General features: G+C 34.9%; 1 protein-coding gene across 1 annotated transcript; it reads left to right on the top strand.

Moving 5' to 3' along the window:
• On the top strand, positions 2,481 to 3,812 carry LOC18589572 (guanine nucleotide-binding protein-like 3 homolog). The gene is made up of 3 exons (XM_018126862.1): positions 2,481 to 2,631; positions 2,935 to 3,111; positions 3,422 to 3,812. The coding sequence occupies exons 1-3, from the start codon at positions 2,481 to 2,483 to the stop codon at positions 3,769 to 3,771; spliced, it is 678 nt and encodes a 225-aa protein (XP_017982351.1). The 3' UTR covers positions 3,772 to 3,812.

Below are 14,665 nucleotides of genomic sequence, written 5' to 3'. Positions count from 1 at the left end.
GACACCCTCTCATGAACTTCAAAGCAAAAATGAATCAGAATAAGGGACTGAAATGGTTGGTTCAGAAATAGAGAGACATTAGGCCTCTCATCTAAATTTAGAGGAAGTTTCCATTATGGATGTCTTCCACCAAATGGTTAAGGAAGGACAAGTTGAAAAAGTCACTACCAAAACAGAAACTCAAAAAAATGGTAGAGATGTAGGAAAAGGAAAGAAACTTGCATCAGCTCTCAAAGTAAAGACAAAATCCTGGAAAGAAAAACCCACTGTAGCACTATCAACTAAGGCAAAACTACCAACCAAGGGAAATAAGACTATGGCCACCAAGACAACTTTTCTCAAGAGAAGAAACTCTTCCAGGTTGGCAGAGAAATCCAGACCAGTTTTAGGCTCTTCTCCTTAGAGTCCAATTCTTATCTCAAACAAGTCCTCACCAGAGTCCTCACCTCTCTGAGAGCCCTCTCATTTTCCTCTAAACCCTTTTTATGACACTAAATCCTCACCCTCTGACACATCACATGAATAAAAGCCCTTTCCTTTGATGCTGACAAAAAAGGGGAGTAGAATGGGTGCAGGAACCAGAGAATAAATTTAAAAAAAAATGTTCGGGTGGAGGAACCAAGAACCTAGGAAAGAAAATAAAGCAGAATCAGGAGCAGGAACTTAGAAATATAGGAGACAAAAAGCAAAATTATCCAGGGGCAATTTCGAAATACTTTTTATTAACTGTTATTTGTGCCATGGTGGCACTAGAACACTTAAGTTTAGTTCTGTTGATTATATGGTTGTGTATGAAAAGTGAATGCTGTAATGTCTATGTTGTTTAACTGCTACAAATTAAAGTCTACTGTTATTTGTTATCTTGGTATTTTTACTGTCATGAACAAAATCTGTTGATGTTATGCTGATATTGATTTACAAGCTGATAAATGATTTTCAATATGGCATTGAGAATAACTTCTGTTTATAAATAGATATAGATGCTGTGTATAGAATGTCAATTGAATCATGAAGAGAATAGATAAAATCTGATGCTTGTATGTTGTTGACAGAACTCTACTGAATTCTTTATAAAGAATCTGTCAACATTCATTGCTGTAAATCATTCTAGATTTCTGCACATGTATATACACATATATAGTCTAAGTGTATAATGTCATTCTCTCTCTATGACAAGAATAAAATCTGCTAGAATAAAGTAAGCAAAATACGCACACACTAAGGGGGAGCATACACTTAGGGGGAGCAAGTCTCATTTTCTGCAGAAAATGAAAAAGAGTAAAAAGACACTATGCTGTTAATCAAGGAATGTTTTTTCATCATCAAAAGGGGGAGATTGTTGGCTCCATTAGTTTTTTATGATAATAAAATATTCGCATTTATTTGTGTCTAATATCTTTACTTGAGTGTGCAGGAAAATTAATATATGAAATTAATCATTTAACTCCTCAAAGAGTATATCAAAAGAAAAAGAAAAATAAAAATAACAAGATGTAACTATCTAACAAAGAGGAAGCTTATTGGTGAAACAAGGAAGAATATTGGTTGACAAGTTTCAAATTGGAGGAATGGTGGGTTGAAGAGTTTGAGAAACAGAACCAACTTAGTCGACCAAGTCAGTCGACTAAGAGCTCTTTGTTTGCAAATTGAACCAGAGTACTACAAGACAGATTAACGGCTAGAACTCATCCTCAACTGTTTCCAACGGGCATAAAACTACCAAACTGCCATTAAAGTTGCATCTCCAAGTATAAAAGGGTCTTCCAATAAATAGAAACAAGTTTGAGCAGCCTTGAATGAGATTTGAGCTATAGAAAGTTGAAAAACCAGAAAATCTTCACTGCACTTGTTTGCACTCAAATGCACACTCTTTGCATTTGTATTTTGCACATAATCTTGTACCAATCAGATCAACCAGTGATCATATGTACTTTCTTTTACTACTTTTCTTGTATTCTTAGAGTGAGAAAGTCACTCTAAGGGGTTGTTCAAGCTTGGGACAGCTTGATTGTTGTAGGTTGTGGTTGAGCCTTGGAAAATCACTTTGGGTTTTAGTTTAGCGTGTGAAAAACTAGTGTAAAAGGTTTTGGCTGAGCTTGCTAAAAGCCATTATAAAAGCTTGGTGAAAGCTTGTGAATTTCACCGGTTCTTAGTGAATTTATGGGAAAAATCCTTGGTTGGACAATCAAGGTAGTGGATGTAGGTCTTGGACCGAACCACTCTAAATTGCTGTGCATCTGGTACTCTGTTTTTATTTTCTTAAGTTTTGGAAAGTAGTTTCCAATATTATTAAGAGCCAAATTGTGCTATTCACCCCCCTCTAGCACTTATTATAGGGACCAACAAAACGTAGGGATGAAATTGACCCACGTATACTTGAAATCTCTCATGGTCCAGGACGTATGATAAGGTGTTACAAAGGATACTTTGTGAATGGTTTTAAGTTTCACACCCTAGACTATAGGCAAAATCGAAAGACAATGAATAGTGGGGTATGCATAAAAGGGAGTTTCTACAATGATTATGAGCGTGACTTTTATGGTATTTTAGTGGATATAATCGAGTTAGAGTATTTTGGTATCGGAAACAAAGTTGTGCTATTTAAGTGTCATTGGTTTGACATTGAAAAAGGTATTAAGGTAGACCCTTTTTATGGTCTTGTTGAAATTAAACACAACTCAATACTTGCCACTAATGAATTATTTGTTTTAGCTGCACAAGCTTAGCAAGTTTATTATAGTAGTTATCCGTCTACTAAAAGAGAACGACGTGATTAGTGGGCAGTATTTAAAACAAAAGTTAGAAGTAGATTCCACCTTTCTAGTAGTGGAGATAGAGAAAATGAAATTGATTTGAATGAATAAGTGTACCAAAAAGATATTGTCTTTATTCCAATTAATGTTACTATTTCGGAAGAACTTGAAAACTCTACAGTTTTAGTAAGTGGTGTTTATAAAGTCGTTAATCTTTTGAATGAGGATGAAGAAGATGATATACAAGGAGATGAAGATGAAGAAGATGACATGGAAGGAGATGAAGAAGAAGAAGAAGAAGAAAAAGAAAAAAAAGAAGTTGAAGACGAAGATGAAGAAACTTGTTGTGATGATAGTGGTAATAATGACTCCTAATCATTACTTATTCTGAAAGTGAATGATGATGGTAGACATATATGATATCGGTTTTGTATCTTTTGTTAGACTGTTGTTTAACTTAGTTATTTATTTTGAAGATCTTAACATGTTATACAATTATTATAGTTTATATTTTCAATTGTTGAAGTGAACACTTTATGATGGCATCTCTTATTGTTCACATTATTAGGCATTACAAAAATGATAAATTGTAATTTGATGCTTTTATAATTTGTTTTAATTTGTTTAAATTTTATGTCTGAATTTTAACCGAAAATATATTTTTGTAGGAACAATGGTTAAAAGGAAGCATTCTAAACCCAAACCTAGAGCAACAAATGCCTCTGTAATTATGTCATTGCCATCAAATGCTAGTGTGTTTGCTGATCTATCCACTCGAGCACAGATGCAGCAGATCAATGATATGCCCTCTGAGCCACCCTCTTTATTGGCTACATCTGCAGAACAAGAAGATAATGAGACATTTACTCACGATTCGTCTAGATCCACATCTATTGATTTAGGTGCAAGTGTAGATGGTTCATCCTCAAGGTTAAGGGGTAGGGGGCTTGATGTAGGATTACAGACTTCTATAGATCCATCAGAAAGATTACTTATAACTCCTGTTGGAGAGAGGTAAGTGATCTTGTATTATAATGAGATAGTTATATTTGTTATATATTTTAGTATGCAATAATTTTCTTTTATCTTATACCAGTACTTTTTTCAAGCGAAGGATCACGACTACAATAACAAGGATCATAAAAAATCACTTCAACGGTCCATGGCCGACATGGAGGAAAGTTCCTAATGATGTAAAGGAATTAATGTTTAAAAAATTTCAGGTATTATGTTTGTTATTCAATTAAATTATAACTTTTTATTCTCAATTAATTTGCATCAATTTTTTTAGTTACTACATTATTTTGATGTAGGAAAAATGTGTTTGGCCTCCAAATCAAGATGTTTTGGTTTGACGAATATGGGATAAAATTTGTTCCGATTGGTTAAGAGACATGCCTTCAGAAGAGAGGAATAAAGCAATGACAAAATCTAAAATAAATAATATTACAGATTGCAAAGGCATGTCAAGGGAATAGATCACAAATGAAATTTGGGATGCCCTTATCTTTATGGTATGGGGTATAAAAGAATGGCAAAACAAATCGAGAAAAGTAAGACAAAATTGTTTAACACCTAAAGAAGGAACCATTCCAAAGCACACTGGCGGTTCAGTTCCATTTGTTGTTCGTGTAAAAAGAATGGTATGAATTAATCTTACTTCGCATATATATGTATGGTTTTCTTTGTTTATTAAATTTAAATTGTATGTTTAGTAGTTTGACTTTGATTTTTCTTTACATGTTATTTATATATATGGATTATGATTAAGTATATATAGTTCTGAATAAATGTAGGCAATTAAGATGAAAAGAGATGTTAGCTTCTTGGAAGTGTTCAATCGGACGCATAAGCGTATGGGGGGTCACGGTGATTTTATAGATAACAAGTTTAAATCTACGAGTGTATCTATAAAATGGATTAATTTTTACTTAAAAATTGATGATATAATTGAATACTAATCTTATTCAATTTTTTATGTAGGAAATGTATACTTCTGTACTATCGCAGAAGTATGGTGAAGATTCATCTTCTCAGCTAGAGTTCGATCCGCATGCTTGGTCGGAAGCAATTGGAGGGATGGAGACCACACGCACTCACATATATGGGTTTGGTACTCGGGTGCCTGTTACAGCTCTACTTAGTGGAACACAAAGTGTTGGTCCCATAAATATGTGCAAGAGGGGGGGTGAATAGCACAATTTGGCTCTTGACAAGGTGTGGAACTAATTTTCAGAACTCAAGAAATTAAAAACAGAGTATAAGATGCATAATAATTTAGAGTGGTTCGGTCCAAGACCTACATCAACTACCTTGATTATCCAACCAAGGATTTTCCCAAGAATTCACTAACAATCTGGTGAAATTCACAAGCTTTCACTAAGCTTTTATAATGGCTTTTCGCAGGCTCAACCAAAACCTTTACACTAGTTTTTCACGGGCTCAACTAAAACCCAAAGTGGTTTTCCAAGGCTCAACCACAACCTATAACATTCAAGCTTTCCCAAGCTTGAACAGCCCCTTAGAGTGACTCCTTCACTCTAAGTATACAAGAAGAGAGGTTAAAGAAAGTACCTACGATCACAAGTTGATCTGAATGGTACAAGATTAAGTGCTAAATACAATGGCAAAAAGTAGGCGTTTAAGTGCAGACAAGTGCAGTGAAGCTTTTCTAGTTTTTCAACTTTTTACAGCTCAAATCTCATTCAAGGCTTCTAAAAACTTGTTTCTCATTGTTGGAAGACCCTTTTATACTTGGAGATGCAACTCTGATGGCAGTTTGACAGTTTATGGCTGTTGAAAATAGTTAAGGATGAGTTCTAGCCGTTAATCTATCTTGCAGTGCTTTGGCTCAAATTGCAGACAAAGAGCTCTTAGTCGACTAACTTGGTTGACTAAGTTGATTCTGTTTCTGGTTTGCAGATTTTGGCAGAGGGCACTTAGTCAATTGACTTAGTTGACTAAGTTGGTTCTGTTTCTCAAACTCTTCAGCCCGCTATTTCTCCAATTTGAAATTTGGTCAACCAATGTTCTTCCTTGTTTCACCAACAAGCTTCCTCCTTGTTATTCAGTTACATCTTGTAGATTTTATCCCTCTTTTTCTTTCAAAAATACTCTTTGAAGAGTTAAGAGATTAATTTCATATATTAATTTCCTACACACTCAAATAAAGGTATTAGACACAAATAAATGGGAATGTTTTATTATCATCAAAAACTAATGGACCCAACAATCTCCCCCTTTTTGATGATGACAAAACACTCATTGACTGCAAGAATTGAGGATTGCTCCCCCTAAGTATAAGCTCCTCCTTAGTGTGTGCATATTTTGCTTATTTTATTTCAGTCATTTTAGTCTCATCATATAGAAAATGATATTGTATATTTAGAGTATATATATATATGTTTAGCAGCATGTAAGTATTAGCAGATCATCATTAATCTTTCAGCTTTAAATGTTGACAGATTTTAATCACTATTCCAACAGTTGTCAATCAGCTTATTGATTCCAGATTTTGTATACATTATTCATTTTTTAATTGATATGCTATATACACCATCTATATCTATTTTTAACCAAAAATTATTCACAATACCAAAAAAAAATCAATTATCAGCATATAATTCAATATCAATGCAGTAGCAGATTTTGTCAACAGTAGTAAAAATACCAAGGATAGCAGATTTCAATTTCCATCAGTCAAGCATCATAATCATATCAACATCCATTTGTTAAACAACCATATAGATAACAAGATTAAAACCAAGTGTTCAAGTGCCACCATGGCACAAATAACAATTAACCAATAAGTATTCTGAAACTGCCCCTGGACTATTTTTGTTTCCTATCTCCTATTTTTCAAAGTTCATTCATCTTTGATTCTATCTTCTTTCCTTACCTAGGTTCCTTCCTAGTTCCTCTACCCTAACATTTTTTTTAAAATTTTATTGTTCTGGTTCCTGGTTCCTGCACCCATTCTATTCTACTCTTCCTTTTTGTCAGCATTAAAGAGAGGGGCTTCTATTCATCTGATGTGTCGGAGGGTGAGGATTCAGTATCATAGAAAGGGTTGAGAGGAAAAGGAGAGGGTTCTCAGAGAGGAGATGACTTTCTAGGAGAGGATTTTAGAGAAGATTTGTCTAAAACATGAGCTGAATTGTGAGGAGAAGAGGCTGAAACTAGTTTGGGCTTCTTTGTCAATTTGAAAGACTTTCTTCTTTTTGAGAAAAGCTGTCTTTGTTGCCATAGTCTTCTTTCCTTTGGTTGGTTGTTTTGCCTCAACTGGTGGTGCTGTGGTGGCTTCTGGTTTTCCTGTTTTTGCCTTTAGTTTGGGAGTTGAAGCAGGTTTCTTTCCTTTTCTTACATTTACACCACCCTTCTGAGTTGCTGTTTTGACAATGTCTTTTTTAGCTTGTTCCTCTCTGACCATTTGGTGAAAAATGTCCATAATGAAAACTTTCTCTGAATTTGGAGAAGAGGCCTGATGTTTCTTAGTTTCTGCACCAACTACTTAAGTCCCTTGTTTTAAGTCATTTTTGCTTTGAGGTTCAAGGGAGGGTGTTTCGGCTGGCTGATCAACTCCTTGTGGGGAGTCCTCAGTTTACAGAATAGGATTGGTAGACTTATAGGTAGAGACTTCAGCTTGAGTGCCAAAACTTCCAATATGAGGGGCAAACTTCCTTGTTGGCTCTGTTGAACCTTTAGCACCTTGCTGTGCAGGTGTAGTGCTGGATGTGGCAGAATTGTCTACAGCCACAGGTTCGGATGCCATGTTTTCCTTACTCTTCAGCTTGTTTTCCAACTCAGTGATTTTATCTTCCATTTTTTGTAGCTTCACTCCTTGGTCAGTCAGCTTACCATCAATCCTCATAAGCAAATTAAAAATCATCTCATTCGAAAATCTGGAAAGAGCTTCTTCAAGTTTAGTAGGCAGACTGTGATCTTTTCTTGGGCCAGTTTTGGAGGTTTTAATAAACTTCTCTCCATTAAGCACATACCCCATCTTAACCTAAGCTGCCATAAGAAATGGCTTGGTCTCTGGTTTTCACCAGGTCCATATCATACCTTTTAGCCCATATTCCTTTCTTCTGCACAAGGGATGTAATCACATTCCCATATGGTAGATTGACCTTATCAAGTCTGCAGGTACTTCTCATTTTCTCAATCATAAATCTCCCTAGATTTAGAGACACTCCATTAAAAGCATGCTCCATCAGCCAAAGATTCTGGAGGCTGATGTAGCTAAGACTTCCACTCCTCCCTTGAATATGTGCTACTATAAAGTAATGCAGTATCCTAATCTGTGGATTGATTATCATACATGAATTACTTTTAGAGGAGTATTTTTCTTTCCTTCCAATGATGATCTCCCATAGTGAGGACGGATCATATTTTTCTAAAAGTTCAAATTCACCTATTTCATCCTCTATTTTCAGCAGGTTCCCTAAATCTCCAACAGTCATAACAAATTCTTTTCCATTCAAACAGACATTCAAGCCATCTTCTACATAGTCATCAGAATCTATTAATTCCTTTTCTTTCAGAGCAATGCCAGAGTAAAATTCTTTAACCAGACTTGGACTATATGACTTATTCTTAAAGGTGCTGTAACCTTTAAGTTTCAGCTCATCAAAGTACTCAGATAGACTGGTTTGGATTTTTACATTTTCCTCAAAACTCTTTCAATTAATAAACTTTTCGTAGGAGATTGGTGCGTTTTCTATATTCTTGAACTATACTCATACAGCTTATTTCTAAATTTCGAAGAAGAAGAGGAACTGATACCTTTTTAGAGTGAGGGTTCTGTATCTTTCTTTTTGTCTGTTTTCTGCTTCTTTTCTCTTAGTTTCTCGGCTATTTCCTTCACTAAAGCAAGTACGATTTTTTGTTTCTTTTTCTGATTTTCTGTTCTAGTTTCTTCCTCCATTGGCCTTTTTCCTTTCTTCTTCTCTGATACTTCTTTACCCTGAGATGTTCTAGCCATTTTGGTTCTAGAAATTTTTGAAGGTCTGAGTCGGTTTTAGAGGCAACTAGGAAGATTTAGGTTTTTGTTTTTAGAGCAACGGGTTACAGAGGAGAGGGAAGAAGAGGTTGGCAGCAGTTATTGCTCAAAAAACTTCTCATCTTCCTTTAAGAACTGCCCTACTTTTATTTCTTCATATTTTCAAATCTCCCTCTAAATTTTTGATTATTTACCTTTGGCAGCTCTGCTCTATTCCTCTTTACACTCGATAAATCAAATTTTTACCACAATTTAGTCCTATTTCTTTAAACTCATTGAGTCTTATTATTTAAGGATGTCAGGCCACTCTTAGTTGACTAAGAATTTCTTAGTCGACTGAATGCATTCTGTTTTTAATATGAGAGCCAAAGCTTTTCTTATAATTCCTTCACATTAACCATCCCTAAATTTCTTTTAATCTCACAAAATCTATTTTCACTTAGTGGTTTGGTAAAAATGTCTGCTAATTGATGTAGAGTATTCACAAAATCTATTTTAATGTCATTTTTCACTATATGGTCTCTAATAAAATGGTTTCTAATTTCAATGTTCTTTGTCTTAGAATGTTGCACAGGATTTTTTGATATATTGATTGACTTGTTTATCACAGTATATCGGTACATTATCCATAATTATTCCATAGTCTTTTAATTGTTGCTTGATCCAAAGGATTTGTGCACAGCAACTACTTAATGAAACATATTCAGCCTCTGCTGTAGATAGTGCTACTAAGTTTTGCTTATTGCTGGACCAAGATACAAACATCCTTCCTAAAAATTGGCATGTTCCACTAGTGTTTTTCCTATCAGTTCTGCTGCCAGCAAAGTCAGCATCTGAATATCCAACTAAGTTAAGAGTTGAGTTTTTAGAGTACCATATTCCTAGTTCTTGAGTGTCTATGAGGTATCTAAAAATTCTCTTAACAGCTGTTAGGTGTGATTCTTTAGGCTGTGACTGAAATCTAGCACATAAGCACACACAAAACTGAATATTTGGTCTACTTGCTGTTAAGTAGAGAAGAGAGTCGATCATACCTCTATAGAGCTTTTGATCTACATTCTTACCTTTTTCATATAAATCGAGTTTGGTGGATGGACTCATTGGTGTGGAAATTGATTTCAGCTTTAGCATATCGAATTTCTTAAACATATCATAAGTATATCTTTCTTGGTTGATGAAGATTGCTTCCTCACTTTGTTTGATTTTAAGACCAAGGAAGTACTTCAACTCTCTCATCATGCTCATCTCAAATTCACCCTGGATTTCCTTTGCAAAGTTTTTGCATAAAGCTTCATTAGTTGCACCAAATGCAATATCATCCACATATATTTGCATAACAATTAAATCATTTAGATATATCTCTTAATGAACAATGTAGTATCGATGTTGCCTCTATCATATCCTTTTTCAACTAGAAATTTTGAAAACCTCTCATACCAAGCTCTAGGAGCTTGTTTCAATCCATATAATGCTTTGTGAAGCTTAAAAACATGATCAGATTTTTCAAAATCTTCAAAACCAAATGGTTGTTCTACAAAAACTTCCTCTTGAATTAATCCATTTAAGAATGTACTTTTTACATCCATTTGGTACAACTTAAAATTCATGAAGCATGCAAAAGCTAGCAACAACCTTATGGCTTCAATCCTAGCTACGGGAGTAAAGGTTTCATCATAATCTATTCCTTCTTCTTGGTTGTATCCTTTTGCTACCAGCCTAGCTTTGTTTCTAACTACATTTCCTTACTCATCTACTTTATTTCTAAATACCCATTTAGTACCAACAATAGGATGATTTGAAGGTCTAGGTACCAATGACCATACATGATTCCTAGTGAATTAATCAAGTTCTTCTTGCACGACAATTATCCAACTTTCCTCTTTTTTAGCTTTTTCAAAGTTTTTAGGTTCAATTTGAGATATAAAAGCTGAAAACTCAAAAGTTTCTCTAGTTGTTTTCCTAATTCTAACTCCTTGTGAAATGTCACATATTATTTGGTCTTGTGGGTGATCTCTTACAAATCTCCAACTCCTTGGTAGATCATCATGCTGATTTTCTGCTCTTTGCAGATTTTATAGAAATGGAGTTTCATTTTCTCTTCAAGATGAGCTTTCTTCATTATTTTTATTGTTTTTTAAGCTCATTTCCTCCATTTGTTTTTCTAGGATTTCTATATCATCATCATCATCATGAACGTCTTTTTGTAAAGCATTTGACTCATCAAAAACTACATGGACTGATTCTTCAACGGTTAGGGTCCTTTTGTTAAAAACTCTATAAGCCTTTGAGTTTAACGCATATCCTAAAAATATTACTTCATCACTCTTTGCATCAAACTTCCCTATGGGCTGTTTTTCATTGTTCAGTACAAAGCATTTGCAGCCAAAACTCCTAAGGTGAGAAATATTTGGTTTCCTACCTTTGTAAAGTTCGTATGAAGTCTTTGAAATCGAGGTTCTTATTGAGACTCTATTAAGAATATAAGCTGCTGTATTTACTGCCTCAGCCCAAAGATATTTAGGTAGGTTGTTCTCACATAACATGGTCCTAGCCATTTTTTTTAATGTTCTGTTTTTCCTCTCTACAACTCCATTTTGCTGGGTGTTCTAGGTGTAGAAAAATTATGATCCAACCCCTTTTCATTGCAAAATTTTTCAAACTCATCATTCTCAAATTCTTCTCCATGATCACTCTTTATGCTAACTATAGCTAGTCCTTTTTCATTTTCTACTTTCTTACAATAACTTAAGAATGCTTGTAGAGCATCATTCTTATGAGCAAGGAAGTATACCCAAGTATATCTAGAATAGTCATCAACTATTACAAAGCCATAAGATTTACCTCCTAAACTAGTTGTGCTTATTGGACCAAAAAGATCAATGTGCAACAATTCAAGAGGTCTAGATGTTGACACTATTTTCTTAGTCTTAAAGGATGTTCTAACTTGTTTTCCTAGTTGGCAAGCATCACATATCCTATCATTTTCAAATTTCAATTCCGACAGTCCAGTAACAAGATTTTTCTTTATTAATTTAGACATAGTATGCATGCTCACATGTCCTAATCTCCTGTGTCATAACCAGTTATCATTCTCAGCATTTGTAACAAGACATGCTTCACTATTCACATCAAGGTCTTTAAGAAAAATTACATACATGTTCTTCAACCTTTTTCCTATAAATGAGATTTTATTTGTACTCATATCAATCACTTCACACTTAGTTGAATCAAAACATACTTTAAATCCTTTATCACATAATTGACTAATACTTAGTAGATTATGCTTTAAGCCTTTAACTAGCAACACATGACTAATTTGAGTTTGGGAACTCTTACCAATCGTACTTATACCATGGATTCTGCCTTTTGAATCATCTCCAAAGGATACGGTTCCTCTCTTTCTCTTATCCAACTGAGCAAACAGCATTTCGTGTCTTGTCATGTGCCGTGAACAGCCACTATCTAAGTACCAAGGCTGTTTCTTCTTGAGTTGAGCTCTTGAACATGTCTCTTTTATGCCCAGCTCAACCTACAAAACAGAATTTCAGTTTTTCTTTATAGGTACCCATACTTTGATGGGTCCTTGAGTGTTAGTTACTGCAAATGATCCCTTAGGAACCCAAAATTTCTTAACTTTCTGCACTTTTCTTTTCTTAAAACAGTCATATGACAAATGACCATGTTTACCACAATTATAACATCTAGGTAATGCTTTAGCTGAATATTTATTGTGGTATGCATCTCTTTTTGAAAATTCATTTTTCAAACATTTAAGAGCTGTGTTTTCATCAAGAGTTATTTGCAAGCTTCAGACTTGTTTTCCAGCTCTTGTTTTAAAAACTCAAATTCTGTTTTTGAGTGTTCTAACTCAACTTGCAAAATATTTCTTTGCTAAAAAACAAAGGTGAACTCTTGTTTGATTTGTTCCAAATCATTTTCAAGTAATGTAGCCTTTTTCTTCAATGATTTGTATTTTGAAAAAAGTTTTTCAAATTCATCATAAAGGCATTCATATTCATCCTGTAAATCATCATAAGAATTAATGTAGGGGGATGAGGGTACCTCTGTTTCATCCTCTTGTGCCATTAAACAGATGTTTGCTCTTTCCTCAGATTTTTCATGATCAGTTTCAGAGCTTGATGTGTCACTGTCTGACCAAGCAACAGCCACCATTGCTTTCTTGGATCTCTTATTTTTCTTGGGGGTTTCATTTTTCAGCAATGGACACTTGGACTTGAAGTGACCAGGTTTCTTGCATTCGTAGCAGATCATCTCCTCATTTTTGTTGGAGTCATTTTTGTTCCTTATTTTCCATGAATCACCTTGGTCTTTCCTGAAATCTCTTCTAGTTAGCCTTCGATTTCTTCTGTTCATTAGTTTTTTGAATTTTCTTATAACTAGAGCTAATTCTTCATCATCATCACAAGAAAGCTCTTCCAACTCTTCTTCAAGGATGCTGACTTTAAGTGTAATGCTCTTTTTCTTTTCTTTTGCTTCCCTTCGGTCTTCTTCTTCTTCTTCCTTAAGCTCTAGCTCATGAGTGAGAAGAGAACCACAAATCTCATCGAGAGTGATGATGTTTAGATCTTTAGCCTCTCTAATGGCAGTCACTTTTGGTTTTCAGGATTTTGGTAAGCATCTAAGCAGTCTCTTAACTAATTCATGTTCAGGGATAGGCTTGCCTAGCTGACTTAATTTATTTGTAATGTTTGTAAACCTATCAAACATGCTGGTGATGTCTTCACCAGGCTCTATTTTGAACATTTCATAACTATGTGTTAAGAAAGCAATTTTGGACTCCTTTACTTGAGAAGTCCCTTCATGGATTATTTTTTTTCCCATACTTGTTTAGCTGTTGTACAGCTTGAGACTTTGTTAAATTCAGTGGGGGTCAAGGCACAATGTAATGTGTTGATGGCCTTAAAGTTTATTTGAACTTTCTTAGTTTTAGCCTCAGTCCATTTAGACCTTGGCTTGGGCATCAACTCATTTGTCACTACATTCACGGTTGAGGGCATAAAGGGTCCATCAGTTATGATGTCTCACATTTCATAATCTATAGCCCTAATATAGATTGACATTCTAGTGCTCCAATAAGGGTAATTAGAGCCATCAAACAGAGGTGGCCTGTTTGTTGATTGTCCCTCAGCAACTATGTTTTTTGTTGAGCCATTTGGATCTTTTCAAAAGATATTAAGCCTTAAAAATAGGGAACTAGCTCTGATACCAATTATTGGTCCTATTAATATGTGCTAGAGGGGGGTGAATAGCACAATTTAGCTCTTGACAAGGTGTGGAACTAATTTCTAGAACTCAAGAAATTAAAAACCGAGTATAAGATGCACAACAATTTAGAGTGGTTCGGTCCAAGACCTACATCTACTACCTTGATTATCCAACCAAGGATTTTCCCAAGAATTCACTAAAAATTCGGTGAAATTCACAAGCTTTCACCAAGCTTTTACAATGGCTTTTCGTTAGCTCAGCTAAAACCTTTACACTAGTTTTTCACGGGCTTAACTAAAACCCAAAGTGGTTTTCCAAGGCTTAACCACAACCTATAACATTCAAGCTTTCCTAAGCTTGAACAACCCCTTAGAGCGACTCCCTCACTCTAAGTATACAAGAAGAGAGTTTAAAGAAAGTGCCTATGATCAAAAGTTGATCTAAATGGTACAAGATTGAGTGCTAAATACAATGGCAAAGAGTAGGCGTTTAAGTGTAGACAAGTGCAGTGAAGCTTTTCTAGTTTTTCAACTTTCTACAGCTCAAATCTCATGCAAGGCTTTTAAAAACTTGTTTCTCATTGTTAGAAGACCTTTTTATACTTGGAGATGCAACTCTGATGGCAGTTTGACAGTTTATGGCCGTTGGAAACAATTGAGGATGAGTTCTAGCCGTTAATCTGTCT

Source organism: Theobroma cacao, chromosome 9 (assembly GCF_000208745.1).
Source record: "Theobroma cacao cultivar B97-61/B2 chromosome 9, Criollo_cocoa_genome_V2, whole genome shotgun sequence".
NCBI lineage: Eukaryota > Viridiplantae > Streptophyta > Magnoliopsida > Malvales > Malvaceae > Theobroma > Theobroma cacao.
The sequence above is the reverse complement of the archived record's forward strand: the minus strand, read 5'-3'. Positions and strand labels throughout refer to the sequence as shown.